Below are 17,807 nucleotides of genomic sequence, written 5' to 3' on the forward strand. Positions count from 1 at the left end.
CCACTGTTTCCCCATTGCATTCTGAAGTAAGATTCAACAGTCATAATCTCAGCCTTAACCATCATATTCATAACATGGATTCAGCTGTTATCGGCAGCACAGTTACTGAAAATACGAAACATGCATACCTCTAGAATCCACTGTTGGAAGGCATCGGAACCTGGTGTGCTAAACTGCGTAGGAGTGATTCCGGGGGCTCGTTCAGGTGAGGAAACTATCGCACCTGCTTGAGTAGGTACTAACCCGTGGTTGGTTGAGCAGCTGGGAGCGGCAAAGAACTGCTCTATGTGCTGCCCCCAGGAAGAAGTTCCAACCGCCTACACCTTGGTTCAGCCGGGGTAGAGTCGAATTGGTTGCATTTGGTTCGTGGGGTGTCGGTATGTATGGAGCCGCTCCGCCGACATCAGCAGGTTGGGAGACGCCGTGTGCAGCCTGCAAGTAGATTAACAATTCATTTGCGTCAGAGGGCTATGGAAGATTAAACTGTTCGTTGCGAAGCAAAAAGGCAATTCATAGAACATATGCAACATGTTACGTGGGATCGAAACGAAGAAAGAAAAAGTCAATCACATACAATGTGCCAATCTTACCACACAGACTAAGTTCTAAATGCGTTTCTAGATGTATTCTAGCAGATAACATGAATCTAGTTGTACCCTAAGCGTTGACTACTCATATTCCCATTGAAATTTTTCAAACCACTATATCTCACCTTGCATAGGCAATTCACATGTCAAAAATTACCCAAATCATCAAACATACCTCTGAGCAACTACGCCCCGAACGATTTCCACTTGGCTCGCCTGACGATGGATCCCCGATCGTGGCTGATGTCCCTTCTGGGTACCCAGCTTGGCTCGTCTCTCGTTGGGACATGCAGGTCCTCTTCGTGTGACTGGGAAGCCCACAAGAAGTGCAGCAACGCCTCTTCCCCCCAGGAACTGCATTTGTCGAGGACCCCATCTCCCTACCACGTTTGGGTGCCCCCTTTGTCCGGGTGACAGCCGGATCCCTCACGACGTCTTGTTCCCGCACCCTCTCATCTTGGGCAACTGTATTGCCCCTTCGTAGCTGTAGCCGCCGTGCCAAAGAGGTAAGTGCATCCCTCGCTAAGAAGAAGTCAGCTGCATCATCAGAAGCTAGCTTCGCGACGACACTCATGGAACTGCACAGAGCGCCGTACCGCAGTAAACGACTGGTGTGTCCCAATGAATCACATGTTGAGGATGCTGTCCATTCCTTGGCATCTTTACACCAACGCCTGAGTATCAAACCAGGTGGGATTTCGCCTAAACCCTCATACTTCATCACGCAAAATATATGGCAGCAAGGAATGCCTTCACTGTTCCACATCATGCAGTCACATTCAATCTTTGGTTCGCTCGGATCGTAAAGGACCTTGCGAACCCTGCTGCGGTTCCCGACGCTTGAGAACTTGTAGACGGACGTCGTGCTAATGCTGTCTTTCCCCAGAAATAATAAACTCCCTACCCCCTTTATCTGTTTCCTTACCTCCTTGAAGACTGCCCTGGTGTATAACTTCGCAGCAAACAGCTCGATCTTATCAAGGCCTGTAGTCAGTACAGGCGTGTAGTACGAAGAATAAAATTGAGCCGTGAGCTCGTTGTTGCGGTAGTCTTTCACCACTCTATCCAGGCTCTGAACCAATTCAAGAAGGCTATTTGTGGACTTCAGGAACCCCTTTACGAATGCATTTATGCCCTCACACCTGGAAGTTGTCTTGTAGCTGGTGCAAAACGTGCCCCGTAGATATGCCGTTGCCCAGCTCTGTCTTAATTCGTACGTGCTTTTGACCCAGCTGTTCTCCATTAATCCTAAGCTTTTCACGGCCGTCCTCCAGTACTCCTCAAACTCGGCAACATCGAAGTTCGCATAAACAGCCTTTTTGAAGACCTTGCGAAATTCCGGCTCCTTCACCCTTAAGACACAATTTTTTTCCAGGTGCCACCCGCATAGACGATGCCTAGCTGAAGGAAGCACGTCCGCGATCGCTGCCCGCATGGCTTTATCCCCGTCGGTGACCACAACGGAAGGCTTCTTGCTTTCCATGACATCAAGCATATTTAGCAACATCCATCTATATGTACGGACTTCCTCGTCCTGCAGTAACGCGAATCCGAAGATTGCCGTCTGCTTGTGATGATTTGATCCAGAGAACACCACTAGAGGCTTCTTGTACTTGTTTGACCTGTATGTTGCATCAAATGCAAGGACGTCACCGAACAGCTGGTAATCCGCCATCATCTGCCCATCCGCCCAGAAAAGGCTGCCAAGTTGATCCCCTGTTGTTTTCGTATATCTGGCGACAGTCATCATGTCAGCGTTGACCTTGCCTTCCAAGTAACTTATTGCTGCTGCCGCGTCTCCGTCGTTAAGTTGTGCTATCCTTTGGCTGTGAACGTAATTATAGAGGTCCCTCTTCGTAAACCGAAGCATCCCGTAACCCCCGACTGGCCGGCCATGTACGCCATAATCTTCGATGTCGCAATCCCAAACTTTTTTAGACTATCAACTTGAGCCTTATCGCTCTCACTCATATTCCGATGACTAGGAAGAAGATGAGTAAACATGGTGGTAGCAAGAGGGTGGTTATGGTTGTCGTCTATCCTCCGGACCTTCCATAATTGATCTTGCAAATCATAGTAAATTTTCAGCTTCGCTGAACAACCCGTACGACTCTCCGGCTTCTCCTCCCTTACTGTTTCTGGACGATCGTAGTGTTTCTCATGCCTTGTACCTTGACGGTGACAAAAAAAAATCTCGTCTGACCAAAACACCGTCCATTCGAGCGACGTCACCCTTCCTTACACCAAACCCCCTGAGCCTGGCAAACTGTTTGTATGCCGCATAAGCCTCATCCTCGGTAGTAAACACTTTGTCCAGAAAATCCTCCGTGGACCTAAAACCGGGAGCATCACCCAAACATGTCTCCTGACCTGGGCCGAGCCCGTTCACTTGGATTTCTTCCCGCGTTTCAGCCGTGTCTGAGTCATTCTCGTAGGAGTCACCCTCGTCATCCCCACTCGAAGAAGTGATACGGAAATACTCTTCCTCACTAAGCCCCCCCGAATCATCGTCCCCAACGGTGAACTGCAACTTCGAATCCATCCTTGACAACAAATGAAGTCACTCACCTGGCACATGGTTAGTCGGGAAGTAACTTATGATGACTTACTGTGCGACTTAATTAAACACCCGCATGGGAATAACCACTTAAAACAGGGTAAGCATACTTAAATAGAGAAACAAAACTACATACAACAGCTACTGTTCCTCGTGCTACATTTACTACACATCGATCGAATGCAAGCAGCACTTGCATACGGGAAACACGGTGAGGCAATCTCAAAGCTCGAGTACAGGGTAACAACAACCAGCAAATATTTACATGCTTATATACACAGCAAGTCTCTGCTTCAAAATGATACTACTTATATTAACGCACACTGAATAAACGGTAAACTCATCAACAATGCCACAACACCAACATACTTACATATAGTCGCATCGCACCACCGGACAGGGTGTGGATACCATGAATAAGCTTTATCAATTTCAGCCAACCCTCAACACTTGCTTTCTGTCCAATTTGTTCAGCCTGAATGAATGGATTATTTGAGCAATGCAGCAAAGTTATCCACATGGTCAAACCAATAAAGAATAACAACAACAACTGTTTTCAATTGAGATCATAACAAGAACCACAAACATATAAGGGGAATGGGAGCCATGCTCTATCACAACATTAGTATAGGAAATGTTTTCATCCCCGAAAAATAAAAGAAAATCGTCTTTCTTACGACAGGGACCACTGGTGTCGACACCTATACTGAAGACAACGACCTCAGCACCTCCTCTTACACAATATATTTTACTTATTTTTTACTTATAAAAAAATTGAAAATAATAATAGCCTAACGCTATACAAACAAAACTATCACAACATCAGACAGAACTCACGTTACTCGGCCAATGGAACATGTAAACATTATAGCTAGTCTTTTAACCCAACTCCCACGCTATAAAGACACTGGCTGTAACGAAGACACTGCATACAAATACACTAAAACTATCCAACTTGGTTAACTATGACTAACAAAGACTATTCGATTGTTACTTGCACGATCTGCGACCCCCAGTACACATCCACAAACATGTCAAACAATTTTGTATCAACCCTATTCTCCCAATGACAACTAACTAATTCTCCTTCCGTAATCTCATTTTTTGTTTTCACAGTGTTGGCAACTCCAAAAAAGGCTACCTTAAAGACAACATTCAAGCACGGCAATGTGTAGATGACTCACTTCATGTGTTCTATGCAATGACTATCTACGATGAGGAAAGAACAGCTGAATGTCAAACATAAAAACACAAAGAGGGACGAGAAAATTCATCCGACCACTAGCAATTCTACTTCAATCCCAAAACTCTATAACCCCAACAAGTCAGTTTTCAGGTACAACGAGGCAAGTTGACATTCTATTCGTAGAAATTCAAAACGAGGAAAGCACAAAGGCAATAGCATAAACATCAAAACTTCATAAACCACGTACCCCATGCTTCTAGCCAAAGCCAAGCCCACGCACAATGCAACTCTCGTTTTCAACAGATTAATGGATTTACACTGGCTTTCGCCGCCGCCCGCAGCGGTCACGTCTCCCACACAGCCGCAGTCAGCGCCGGATAGGATAGGAACCAGCAACCTACACCGTAGTTGGTTTCGAGCCTTCGACCTCTGCCTCTGCAGCAGCACTGTCTCCCTGTGCCTCGAACCTAGGGCATCAATTTTGGGCATGACATCCTCCTAACTGCTTCGCTTTCCTTTCCTGCATCAGGGTTCACCTACGTGTATTTTTTTTCCCTACCTTCCGTTTTCCAACAAAAAAACAAAATCCATCTCCTATTGGATACCCAAATATTTTTTTGTCTTAGCCCACCTTAACAAGTCCACTAACAGACAGTGCAACCAAAAAGCTTCAGCTGGTGGCTCAGCCAACCCTCCCATCAACCGGTAGACAAGCTCTGCATACCAGAGCAACGTGTCGATCTCATGGTACTTTGGGCAGAAAATCTGTAAATCTGTATCAATTTGGATCTGTACCATATAATGACCCTTAATTTGATTATTGATTATTATTCCGTATAAGGTAGGTGCTTATATAGGGGACTTTTTATGCCAATAAGACTGTAGTTGGTGAATGGTGATGCGTGTAGTCCATCACTAACTATATCACTTCCACTTCCTTAACACTTATATTCCGATCCTCTCAGAATTTCTTTTTGTGCCAATATTCTAATTTTTTGGACTACCCGGCAATGATTATGTCTCTCATCACTTGAAGCTGTGAATTTACCTTCAGGGGCATGCATTAGGCAAACCAATAAATATAACAATAAAAAATATTAAAAGGCCACTTTATTTGTGTGGTGTTTATATGAGGCATTTCAGAGTGGGAGACTAAGTTGCTTTTTTATTATTATTATTATTATTATTATTATTATTATTATTATTATTATTATTATTATTATTATTATTATTCAGAGTGGGAGACTAAGTTGCTTTATTATTATTAGCAGCTAGAGGGTTGCATTGACTCTAGATTATGGTACTGAATGAATTTCACATCTATCACTCTTTTGATTGAACCATGTGAATTCAATTAACATAACATGCATCGTTTACTAAAGCAATAGATCGGAGAACTATCATAATCGTGTTATTTTTTTTTCAATTGCCGAATGCAATAAGAATAATGCCACTGTTGCTATAAAAAATGGATTTTCCTCAATATAAGGGCGTTTCGATTACAGAAGCAATAGTTTCAATTACAAAAAGTGAAAATAGATAAACTAAAATAGAAGATGGAATAAAAAACATCGAAGTCAAAATGTATATTTTGATGGTTGTCCTTAAATTTTAAGACTTAGCTTCTCGATCTTTAAAATTAAGTGAAGGACATGATTGGAAGATTTGAGGAACAAGTTAAAAAGATGTGGAATTTAAAGTTAAAAAAAAAATGTGTATATTAAAATTTAGAGGTTAAGATTCTTTATGGTCAAGACAAAGTCATGGTTGAGAAAAAAGAGAAAATAAGATAATGGACAACATGTTCTATAAATCTGTATGATCTATAAATAGTAAAAATTCAGATGAGTTCTGGAACTTCAATAAAAAATACTAAATCATCACATAAATTTATAAAATTTTTAATTTCTATAATACAACAGAAGAACATAAAGTGTAAGTACATGTAAGTATTAGAAATCAACTTTTAATTTATTTTCTATTGTTTATTTGATTCATTTTTCTTTCAGTTCTTTACATTCTTTCGTTTTTCTTTAAGATTTAGTTTTATGATCATTAATTTAAAACTTTTTTTACTCATTTATTTATTTATTTGTTTTACCTTGTTAATATAAATTTGTTACTAGTAATTTTTACGCAAGTCATTTTGATATTATTGTTAAGTAATTTTTCAGTCGAGCTCATTTTTTTTAAAGGAATCGTATCTATTCTTCGAATTGAGATCTTGATATAAATTTGATTTGATACCCTATCTATTAAGATATATCAAAAATTGAATGAAACAGCTACACATTCAAATCTTTTTTTTAACGAAGTCCAATTAAATTAGTTTAATAGAATAAAAATTAATTATGATTAATATTAATTTAAATTTTATTATTTAACTAGTTTAATAGAATAAAAATTAATTATGATTAATATTAATTTAAATTTTATTATTTAACTTAGTTAAATTTAATTCATAAAAAAATTTGAGTGTGTAATATTATTCATACAGTAATTGCAGTTGCAACGTTAAATAATGTAATTATTTGTGTTTTTTGCTCGGTGCTTATGTAAGCAATCATGTTGCTTTGTTATCAATGGCTGGAGTGCCTCTTAGAGAAACAAGGTTTAAACATTGATGAAATAGGTATTATGGTGTAAGTAAAATTCTTTATAAATAAAGAGAAATGAAATAAGACTAATAAAATTATTTTTTTTCAATACTTGATCAATTCTAAATATTAAAAATTAAATTTTAAATTTTTAAATTTTAAATCTTAAATTTTTATAGTATAAAAATAAGATATTAATCCAAAAAATTAACTTTCTAATATTTCTCTCTAATAAAAACATTGAATGTATCATTTCTCTCTAATAAAAACATTGAATGTATCATGTATGTATTAGTCTTAAAGAAATGACACACTTATTTTCTATAAAATATTTAAATAATATTTTATTCTCTTTTATTTATAAAACATATATTATATCATGCAAGATTAAAATAATATTTTTTAATTTATTTGACTAAAATGCCGTCCAATAATTATTATATATATATTAGTGATAATTATTTGATTGATAATAATAATAATGTGAAATACATATTTATTATTATTGTACTAAATTTTATTTTTCTAAATATTTTAGAACATAATAATAAAATATTTTAACTTGTTACAAAAATATTTCATTTAAAAGTTTTTATATATTTCATAATTAGTGATTAAATATTAAAATTAATAATTTTTTACATTAATAGTAAATATATTTTATATTGTTATTATTATTTGAGTCAACCAAATAATTATCACTAATTTATATATAATGATTATTGAAGAGTATTTTAGTCAAATACACTAAGAAAAATTTATTTTAACTTTATAATGAAAGAAATTATATATTTTTATAAATAAGATGAGAAAAGATATCATTTAAATATTTCATAGAAGAAGAGAATGTTCTCTTGGTATTAATTGAGAAGTTTAATTAGAAGTCAATTAATGCGGTTAAGGTGTACTCTTTTATAGCTTGTTATTTGCGTTGATATTAATCATGATATAGAGGAGAAGCAAAGTGGTCATGGTCACATAAGAGAGTATGAGTAAGATGGGAAGGAAAGAAAGAAAGTGAAAAAAAGCAAAAAAGCAGAAAAGGATATTTAAGGGAATTGAGTGTCGGAAGGGACCCGACCCGTGAGACCACATTGTCTATTGTCTAATAACATTGACTCTCCATTCCCATGACAAGTTGCTATTACCACTCATCCATGCTCATTCACCTCACCAACCACCCCATACATAATCCCTAAAGCAAAGTTGACCAAAACTTATTACTACCTTGGACAAAATTGACGCACGCTATATATAATGCTAAATTCTTCCGTTTAAATAGGTTTAGAAACTTGGATTTCGTCTTTTGTATGTAACCAATAAATAATTAATTTGTATAAATATATTAAAATATAAAATATTAATTAAAAATAAATTAAACAATACATATATTTATAATAAATATATGATGATTAAATAAGTTGAAAGACATGTTCGATTTTGAGAGGATAATTGATTACAAGGTGATCCTTTGAAAGTAAGTTTTTTGAGGTTCTTCTCTATTTCAAATCAATAAGGATCTGTTGTAGGAAATTGTGGATTTTGAGCTGGGTTAGAGTGAACATGAAACTTCCAGTGGAAGAGAGATTTATTCAAATAGAAGTTAGAGCTTCTCAATCAACTCCATGACTGGTTAAGACTAGTTAGATTATCGACTAATAGAGAGGATACAGTTATATGGAAATTTGATAGAACATGTATTTTTTCTACTAACAATTTTGTGCAGGTGTTGCAGAAAGAGACTATCTCAGAGGACATTACAAGTTACAGCTTCACTAGCACCATATGAAGAAGATTGATTCCTCCAAGAGTGGAACTTTTTGCATGGTTTGTTTTAATAGGACGGGTTAACACGAAAGAAAGATTGAGTAGGGTAGGGATTATTCATCAGAATGATAATATTTGTATTTTGTGCAAAAAGGATGTAGAATTTGTGCATCACATTTTTCTTGGCTGTGAATTTACGTAGCAGGTGTGGTGCACTTGGTTGATGTGTGCTGATAGAGCTTGGGTTATTCTAAGGACTGTATTTGAAAATTGGATTGGAGCACCTGGTCGTAGTTCTGAGCATAAGAAGTGACTGGTAAGTTTTTTCGCAACTATTTGAAATATTTGGTTGGAAAGAAATAGCAGAACTTTCTAGAAATAAGAAAACAGGTGTTGTTGGAGTTATAAATAGGTCGTTTTTGAGCTACAGAGAATTGTGTGGTGTTGATCCGTTTGGTTGTTGATGGCTATACCAGAGATCACAACGAATTATACTATACCTTTTAATGTGTTCATTGTCTTGTGCTTTGAGTTGTGTTTTGTACCTTTTCATGTTCCACTTTATTGTGTTGAGCTTTCTTTGTTCCAAAAAAAAATATTACGAGAATATAAATTTTTTAAAATTATATCGATTTTGTCTTGATATTATTATAGATTATAACAAAAAAGATTTATAAAATTAAATTAATTTTACAAAAAAATCGTAGAAGACATAAATTTTTATTGGCAGAAGATCAGAGTCTCTATATATATATTAAAAAAATTAAATAATAAACTTTTAGTTATTATTTTCATATTAAAGAATTTAATTTTTTATTAATAATTAATGTTAATATTAATTATCTAAAGCTTAGGATAAATCACACAAATAAATTAAATAGGAATCAATATTACACAAATGTCTTAAAGTGAATTAACTTACATGCATGTCTTAAAGTAACTCTATGTACATTCAATTAACTAAATTTGATTTACGCTTTTTCAATATAAATCGAATCAATTGGATTCAATTTACTATATGCTATATCAATAGTAAATCGAATTAACTTGATTCGATTTACTATATATGCTATATCAATAGTAAATCGAATCTAGTTGATTTAATTTACTACTGAACAACACATTTATAGAATCAACTTGATTTGATTTACTACTAATACAGATTATTGACTTTTACTACTTTTAAGTTAATGTTATATTAACTTACATAAATGTTAATAAAAAAATACCCCATTTGAATTCAAATAAAATATAAAAAGAATCAAAACAAATAAAAATAGAAATCTAACTTTTGTGTTTTAGTTCAAATTCCAAAAAATCTACATTTTTATAAACTTATGAATTTAATGGAACAATAAACGATTTCTAAAAATTCATATTATCCTTTGACTCATTAGCATTTAAAGAATCATTACCGAAACTTTTGATGTTGAAAAAGTTAATATAAAATATAGCTCTCCAAGGTGACATAGGGGTTAAAACTTGAAATTTTTTCAAAGTCAGAAATAACGGATAGTTATACAATATAAAAAGACTAACTATATTTATATAATATATAATTTGAGAAATAAATAACGGATAGTTATACAATATAAAAAGACTAACTATATTTATATAATTAGATATTAGTATAAATAAATTTATATCGATAGTTATAAAATTAACTAAAAATATTTTTTTTAAAATAATTGAATCTTGATTCAAATTATTAATCATAATATTAGTATTTTTTCCCAATTATGTATAATAAATATTTAAAAAGAGAGAAGTAAAAATATAAATTAAAAAGATAAACGGTAAAAATTTAAAACTAAATAAAAAATTAAAAAATATGTATACATAATAATATATTTTTATGTGAATAATATTACGAGATTACTTTTAATTATATTTAGTTATAAATTTAATGTATTTATTATAATTTTATAAATTTATTTGAATTATATTATTTTATTAATTTTGTTTTTGTAAAATAAAAATGTGGAGAGAGATAGAGAAAAGAGAGAGAAAGATAAAGAAAAAAATGAGAGAGGGAGTTTGTTAATTTTGGAGAAAAATATTTTATTTTAATAGAATGAAAGAATATTTCGTGACACATTTTGATTTGTCAAATTAGTAATATAGAATATAAATTATAAGTTATATATAAAGTGGGAAAGGTAGAGAGAAATAGAGAAGGGGAGAGAAGTATATAAGAGAATGGAGGAAGGGAGTTTATTAATTTTGGAAAAAAATATTTCATCTTAATTTTAATGAGAAAATATTATGTCACATTTTGGTTGTTAAATTAGTAATATAATATAGCTATATTTCAATTTTAATTTTAATTTTTATATTTTAATTTTAATTATAATTAGAAAATGTCATGTTTCATATTTTAATTGTCAAATTTGTAATTAGTTATTAATAATGATATGTAAGAGAGATAGAATAAGTGGAGAAATGAGAGAGATAGAAAAAAGGAGAGAGAGAGAGAAAGAAGGAGAAAACTCTTTAATTTTAGAGAAAGATCTAATTTCAATTATAATAAAAAAGTGACATGTGATACATTTTAGTTGTAAAATTAGTAATATAATATATCGCTTCAATTTTTAACCATTTCAATAAATTAGCGAATAAACACTCAACCCGATCCTTGTCCATTTTCACGAAGGACAAGGCGATCTCTAAAAAAAAGACATTTCACCTCTCAACTAACCTTTTTATTTTGGGGCAAACGATTCCTTCTTTTAGAAAATTCGTTAAATAGTAATAAAAATTAGTTTTGTGTGGTTTTATTTGTAATTTTGGGGTTTTAAGCTCCCACAAACTATTAATAAGTTTATTTTTAAAAAATTCTTTCATCAGTAGTGGTTAATTAAGTGGAGAAAGACTGTTGTTGAAAATGATGTCGCAAAAAAAAAATGCAGTATGAATACTTTTTAAAGGAAAAAAATATCATTAAATAAGAAACAAAATAAGATAATATTAATGTTGATGATATTAGTATTGATATTGGTATTGATGATGAAGACCGTAGATGAGATACTGATAATAATAAAATATAGTTATACAATAAAAATAACAGAGATAGAAATAATAAGAATGAGAATAAATTAAAAAAAGTGGTGGTAGTACTAATTATAATCGGTCATATTATTAAAAAAAACTTTGTGAAATTTAAAAATCCCATAAAATACAAATAAAATTTTACAAAAATAATTTCTGTTATTATTTAACGAATTTTTTAATAAAAAAATTATATTATTTTAAAATTAAAAAAAAAGTAGAAAATCAAAATATCCGTCTTTTAAGCAAAAATCATCTTATCTTTTGTAAAAATAGACAAAAATCGAAGTAGATCTTAACTCTAAATTAGCGCTCTTTGTATTCTAAGAGTAGTTATCAATTATGCTTCCGTAACTTTGTTTCATTAGGTGTGATTAACATTCGGTTTCTATGAAATAAAGTGGTATTTTTCAAGAAAACACTACAAGAAAAATATCCATTCAGGTACACTTGAAAAGTGTAGCCAAAAGTAAAAAAAAATGATGCCTTAGGCTACGGCTACGCTTTTTGGGCTACGGCTACGCTTTTTGGGGTGATTCCTATTCGGCCGTTGTCTATTCTCAAAGGCTACGCTTTTCTGTACCAAGGGCTACGTTTTTGGCATTTGGGAATAGGCTACGCTTTTCAAGTGATGCTGTGCAGGACCAAAGGCTACGCTTTTCAGCTTCCATTCTTACTAGAATAGGCTACGCTTTTCAACACTATTGCATCACCTGTCAAGCGTAGCCACATTATATTCCATGGCTACTTTTTATAAGTGTAGCCTTAGGTCCCTCGTTTTTTTTTTTTTTTTTTCATACTATAGCTACTGTATATAAATGTAGCCTTAGGTCCGTTATTATTATTTTTTTATTTTATATATATATATATATATATATATATATATATATATATATATAATAATTCTGCATTTTTAATTAAATGAGTTAAATATTATAAAATAAAAAAATACATAATTATACTAAATAATTTTTTTAAATAATAAAAATTATCTGTAACCAAAATATATTTATAATAATGATCCAAAAGTACTAGAATAATGTTAATTTTAAATATTCATACATCTCATTAAAATAAACATAGCCATATCAAAATAACTATGATATCACTTAGAATTTACTACTAATACTCTATAAAAAACTAAAATATTATATCCTACATAAGTATCTTTTAATAAAAGTCATTAGTCAACTATACATGTATCCATTCCCAACACTACTCTATCTTAGCCAATAAACCACAATAATAATCAACTTAATCTTCATTATCATCATCCTCAATATTATCCTGCATAATTATATAGAAAAGTAATTAGAAAAATATTTATAATGACATTCGCGATTATAAAAATTAAAAAACCAGACTGAAAACTATCAATGTATTATTTGCTAGTATTATTTGCTTTTTATCGGCAGATGAATAAAAAAATAGGAAAAAATTCATATATACCAAGTCATCCCATGTTTCTTCTAGTTCATGGTGAAAAGAAAAGAGCCAAAAATAGCAATATAACTTTCAGCCATAGCAAACAAAAGTGCACAAAATCAGAAATACAACAACCAGAATTGCACAAACAATTTTCAGCCACAAACAAACGGAAGTGACACACATATCATTGCAAGAAGTCAGAGGAGGAGATATGTGCTCAGTTTTACAGGGGAACAAAGTGAAACAGAACCAATAAACCAACCAAATTAGCAATTAGCAGTTGAATAATTTTCTTTTTCCAACCAAGCATAAATCATCACCTTAGTCGCAGCTTCCAGGCTTACAAGGTCTAAGTGGAAGTCAAGCAGTCCAGGCGACCTATCAGCTAGAACCTAGAGCCAAAATAGCAAAATGGAAAGAAGGTAAGTGATCAAATGATATATTCCTTTAGTGCAATTGTTATTATACCTTGCAAAGATAGTGCATCAGTGTCATCTTATTGTTAGAAGCACGAGTGTCAGTAAGCTTTAAAAGACTATCCTACTTGAATCCAATTGCGGATCTTGCGGATCTGGCAAGCAACTAATGAAGTAAACATCTATATATGTCAGAACACAAGTTGGATATATCAGCTCACAAAGAAGGAATGTATAATTTGTACTCATTTTTATTTTATATATCGAAACAAAACACATCTTTTCACCATTGGATAGAATGTGTGATCTGCATATGATAAGTCTACACCCTCAACCAATGGTAGAAAGGTATGTGCGAGTTTGTAAAATGAGCACACAATATATTTTTTTGTAATAATGACACTTGAAAGCTAAAATGAGATAGTCCACAATAACATGCTGCACATCCTTCAACTATGAAATTTAATATTTGGTACCTATAATAATCTGGATTTGGCACAAAAGTAGAAGTGTTTAGTAATCCATAGTTTCCTCCAACCAAACTCTGTCTGCAGTATGTTCTGGTGTCATAAACAGTTGACATTCCAAGCTGATCCAAATACCTGTGTTAAAAAATTAAAAAATTAAATGCTTGTAGAGTAAATGCTTGTAGAATCTCCAATGACAAAAAAAATTAAAAAATAATAAAAAGAAATTCAAGGTGAGTTAGTTAAACTAACCAGAAGCTGTAGACAAATGCATCAGACACAAGATGGTGGCCATTGTTGTAAGCCCCTCCTGCCTCACCAACCCATGCTTTTGCTTTGGTTGCTGATTTTTGAAGTATGTTTTTGAGGCCACTGAATGTGCTAGCCACTCCATCAAGATATGATGGATCAAGAATTCTTTCAATTAGGTGCTCATCAACTCCTGTATGTAAGATAAAGTAGTAGCTTTTGTTATAACCAAAATTCATAAACATTTGTCAAATATTATAACAGTAGTATTCCTTTTTGGTGGATGATACCTGCTCCAAGGTTATATATGTGGTGAGATACCACATCAACAGATTTACCAGATTTGTTTACAAATTCCTGGAACCAGTTAGCATCATAGAAGCCACCGGGAGCAATGATCAGTGGCTTATGCCTGATCCCTCTATATACATCATGAAATATGTTTCTTAATGCAGCAATATCAGAAGCATATTGATCTGCAGAAACATTTCTTAATTCGTATTTTCCCAAATTCTCTGTCACCAGTGTATCCCTTCATAAACAAGGGGAATCAAAATTAGAAAAGCAAACAAACCAGAGTAAAAGATATGTTTTCGTAACAGCAGACGCCAAATGAGAAACCTTAGCTGACAAAACAAGAAGGGGAAAGGCTGACAAAACCTTCATCTATTGTAAACATAAAACCATTAGAAAAATTGAACGATCCATCATTGAAACTCTAATGTAATTTAAAAAGGGGAGAGGCTGCATAGCACCAACATAATAATTACAGCAAATAAGGTAAGAATGTAAGCTCCGGCAGCTACTCCCATGCACATTACTGCACTAAGACTGCAGACAAAAAGAATGTTGGGGTGAGATTGCCTTCTCAAAACGAACAACTGCCAATATTCAAAGCCTAATGGAAATTGGTGTAAACTAATTTTCTTTATGTCATTAAATGGAAATCAATTACAGATTAAGCTTGAACTTACTCACCCAAAAAAGTTGAGAACCTCGGCTATTTGATCTGCTAGGTCGTCAACAGAAAGAATTGGATAATCTGGAACAATCTTAGGAGCTCCCAACTACAACAACTCTTGAACAAAGTACAAGATGATAAGAAAGCAAGAACTTAAAATATTATCAATGAAGGAATTTATAACAGTGAGGAGATATATACATCAAGTAACACTGCAAAACAATCAAACACAGCTTAACATGATGAGCACAAAACAATCAAACACAGCTTAACATGATGGAAGCAGGAAATGAATGCTTAATTTACAAAAAGTTGAAGAAACTGGGATCAAAGAACTTCAAAATCAAGAGGAGTAACATATTAAACCTTTTTTCTCAACCTTCTGCCTGCCATTCATGGCACTTTCCTGAAACAAAGATCACGAAAATAATTGGGAAACATCAAAACCAAAAACAAATTAAAAATAGAACATGATGCTTCTTAATTAAAAAACAAATAATCGCAGAACCTCCCCTAATCAGAACAAATTCAACACAACAACAACAAGGATCAGTAACAAATTCAACTCAACTCAATTATCCAGCAACAAATTCTACTTCCAGCAACAACCACATTTATGATATGTTCAGCATCAAATTCAACTTACAGCTGACAACAAATTCTACTTCTAGAATTCTAGCAACAAATTCAGCTATGATAACTATGATAACTTTCAGGCAGCAACAAAAACTTAAACTATGATAACTTTCAGGAAGCAACAAAAAAACTTCAACTCTCCAAATATGATTTACAGCAGATTAACATTAGCTAAATCATAATTTCAGCAACAAACTCAACTTTGAGCAATAAATTCAAGATATACTAATAATTTACAACAATAAAATTGAAAGAGGAATAACAGGGCTGAAGATGAAACTCACATAGGCAGAGAGACGAAGCAAGCGTTGATGGAAGACCCGAGCCGAAGCTGAAACCCTAAACCCAGACTCAGGGCCGAGGAAGCGTTGATGGCCGAAGCAGGAAGGCGAGCTTACGAACTATGATAGAGCGCGACAGAGCTTGAGCGGCGATGAGCTTGAAGCGGCGACGCGAGCTTGAGGCGGCGACGTGAGCTTGAGGCGGCGACGAGCTTGAGGCGGCGACAGAGCTTGAGGCCGTGACGAGTTTGAGGGGGCGACAGAGCTTGAGGCAGCGACGAGCTTGAGGGGGCGACCAAAGCTTGAGGAGCCGGCGACGGGCTTGAGGGACAGAGTGGCGAGAGAAGAGAGAGTTGAGATGGGTTCTGATTCTAGGTTAGGGCACCACGCAAAGAGGGTAAGTGAGGGAGAAAAGGAAACAAAAAATTACCAAGTGTTTGTGAGTTGTGTTAAATTTTTTTTGCACTAGATACATTAGGCATCACTTTTAAAATGCACCTAAAACTTAACAAATAGGCTACCCTTTAAAAGCGTCTCCTTTGATACGAAAAGTGAACCTATAGATATCAACCTACGGCTACGCTTTATAAGTGATTTCTATAATACCTAAGGCTACACTTTTTAAGTGATGCCACAATTGTGTATCCTTTTCTCTTATAAAAAGGCAACACGGAGAAAAGCGTAGCCTATTCATAGAATAGGCTACGCTTTTCAAATGTAGCTTAAAAAAAGTGTGGCTGAATGGGTATTTTTCTTGTAGTGAAAATTTGTCCTTATTATATAAGCTACATTGATTACCCGTGTAAGCTTGTGGGGCTTCAATTGAATGTCTAAAATTAAAGAAATTCCACATTCAATTCTTCTTAATAATCATATCTGATCCCACTCATAATAGAAAATTCCTTAACATAGACAACAATAATGCAGGTTACAAGAGTTGTGTTGGTTTATAGTAAGATACATAGATTTCAATGAAGGATAATTACTTGGCCGTCAAGATCATTAAATAAATTAAACTCCAAAGCTTTTTTTTTTTTTTTTTTTTTATAAATTAAAAGTGGTAGTGTAATAATAGGCAAGAAACTTCAAAATATTCCTCCAATATTATTCTATGCCAATATATAGAGGCAATTTGAATCTTGTGCTATCACAAAGCATTAAACCTAAAATGCCGGATAGTATATCTTATAGATAGATGTAAAGATAGATTTTGTTCTCTGCCGAATTTTTGTGTTTTAAAATTGGCCACACTAATTAGTAAAAGTAGTTCTATAAAAAGAAGAGAATAGAGGAATCATGAGGAACACTGCTGGTAGGTACTTAGAATTAAATGATGATGAATATCCCTCTAAAATAAGATTAATTCCATAACTCTCTTCTCTCTCTGTGTGTGTGTGCATTATTTAAAACTCAAAAGGCAAAAAGTTCTTGAGAGAGGGACCAAATTGAAATATATTAAGGTCGCCAAGCGTGGAACAGTGTTGTTAAGTAATGATTTTGTCTAAGGAGCTTAAGGGGGCCTCTCAAGTCTCAAGCTTTCCAGGTTTAAAATATGAAATATGGAAACATAAGTAATTAAATCATAAAATTGTAAATTACAACAATCACCTGCTGCACAATTAGATAA

General features: G+C 33.6%; 1 protein-coding gene and 1 long non-coding RNA gene across 2 annotated transcripts; both read right to left on the minus strand.

Moving 5' to 3' along the window:
• Nucleotides 1-12,686: 12,686 nt before the first annotated feature.
• LOC112746946 (uncharacterized) lies at nucleotides 12,687-13,730 on the minus strand. The gene is made up of 3 exons (XR_003174680.2): nucleotides 13,639-13,730; nucleotides 13,491-13,562; nucleotides 12,687-13,029 (listed from the first exon to the last, which is right to left on the minus strand). It is a non-coding gene; the product is annotated as an uncharacterized lncRNA (long non-coding RNA).
• Nucleotides 13,731-13,847: 117 nt separating this feature from the next.
• Nucleotides 13,848-15,660, minus strand: LOC112746992 (heparanase-like protein 2). The gene is made up of 8 exons (XM_072217812.1): nucleotides 15,630-15,660; nucleotides 15,465-15,475; nucleotides 15,298-15,369; nucleotides 15,073-15,183; nucleotides 14,877-14,968; nucleotides 14,593-14,834; nucleotides 14,306-14,495; nucleotides 13,848-14,188 (listed from the first exon to the last, which is right to left on the minus strand). The coding sequence occupies exons 1-8, from the start codon at nucleotides 15,658-15,660 to the stop codon at nucleotides 13,909-13,911; spliced, it is 1,029 nt and encodes a 342-aa protein (XP_072073913.1). The 3' UTR covers nucleotides 13,848-13,908.
• Between the last annotated feature and the right edge of the window lie 2,147 nt (nucleotides 15,661-17,807).

The sequence above is a fragment of the Arachis hypogaea genome, chromosome 15 (assembly GCF_003086295.3).
Source record: "Arachis hypogaea cultivar Tifrunner chromosome 15, arahy.Tifrunner.gnm2.J5K5, whole genome shotgun sequence".
Lineage (NCBI taxonomy): Eukaryota > Viridiplantae > Streptophyta > Magnoliopsida > Fabales > Fabaceae > Arachis > Arachis hypogaea.

Bases quoted from the DNA above. Each gene is read 5' to 3' on its own strand.
- LOC112746992 (XM_072217812.1), bottom strand. From the start codon at position 15,660: ATGAATGGCAGGCAGAAGGTTGAGAAAAAAG. The intron at 14,496-14,592 runs GTATCATCCACC...TCTTACATACAG, and splicing joins CATATATAACCTTGGAGCAG to GAGTTGATGAGCACCTAATT. The intron at 14,189-14,305 runs GTTAGTTTAACT...TTTTTAACACAG, and splicing joins GCATTTGTCTACAGCTTCTG to GTATTTGGATCAGCTTGGAA.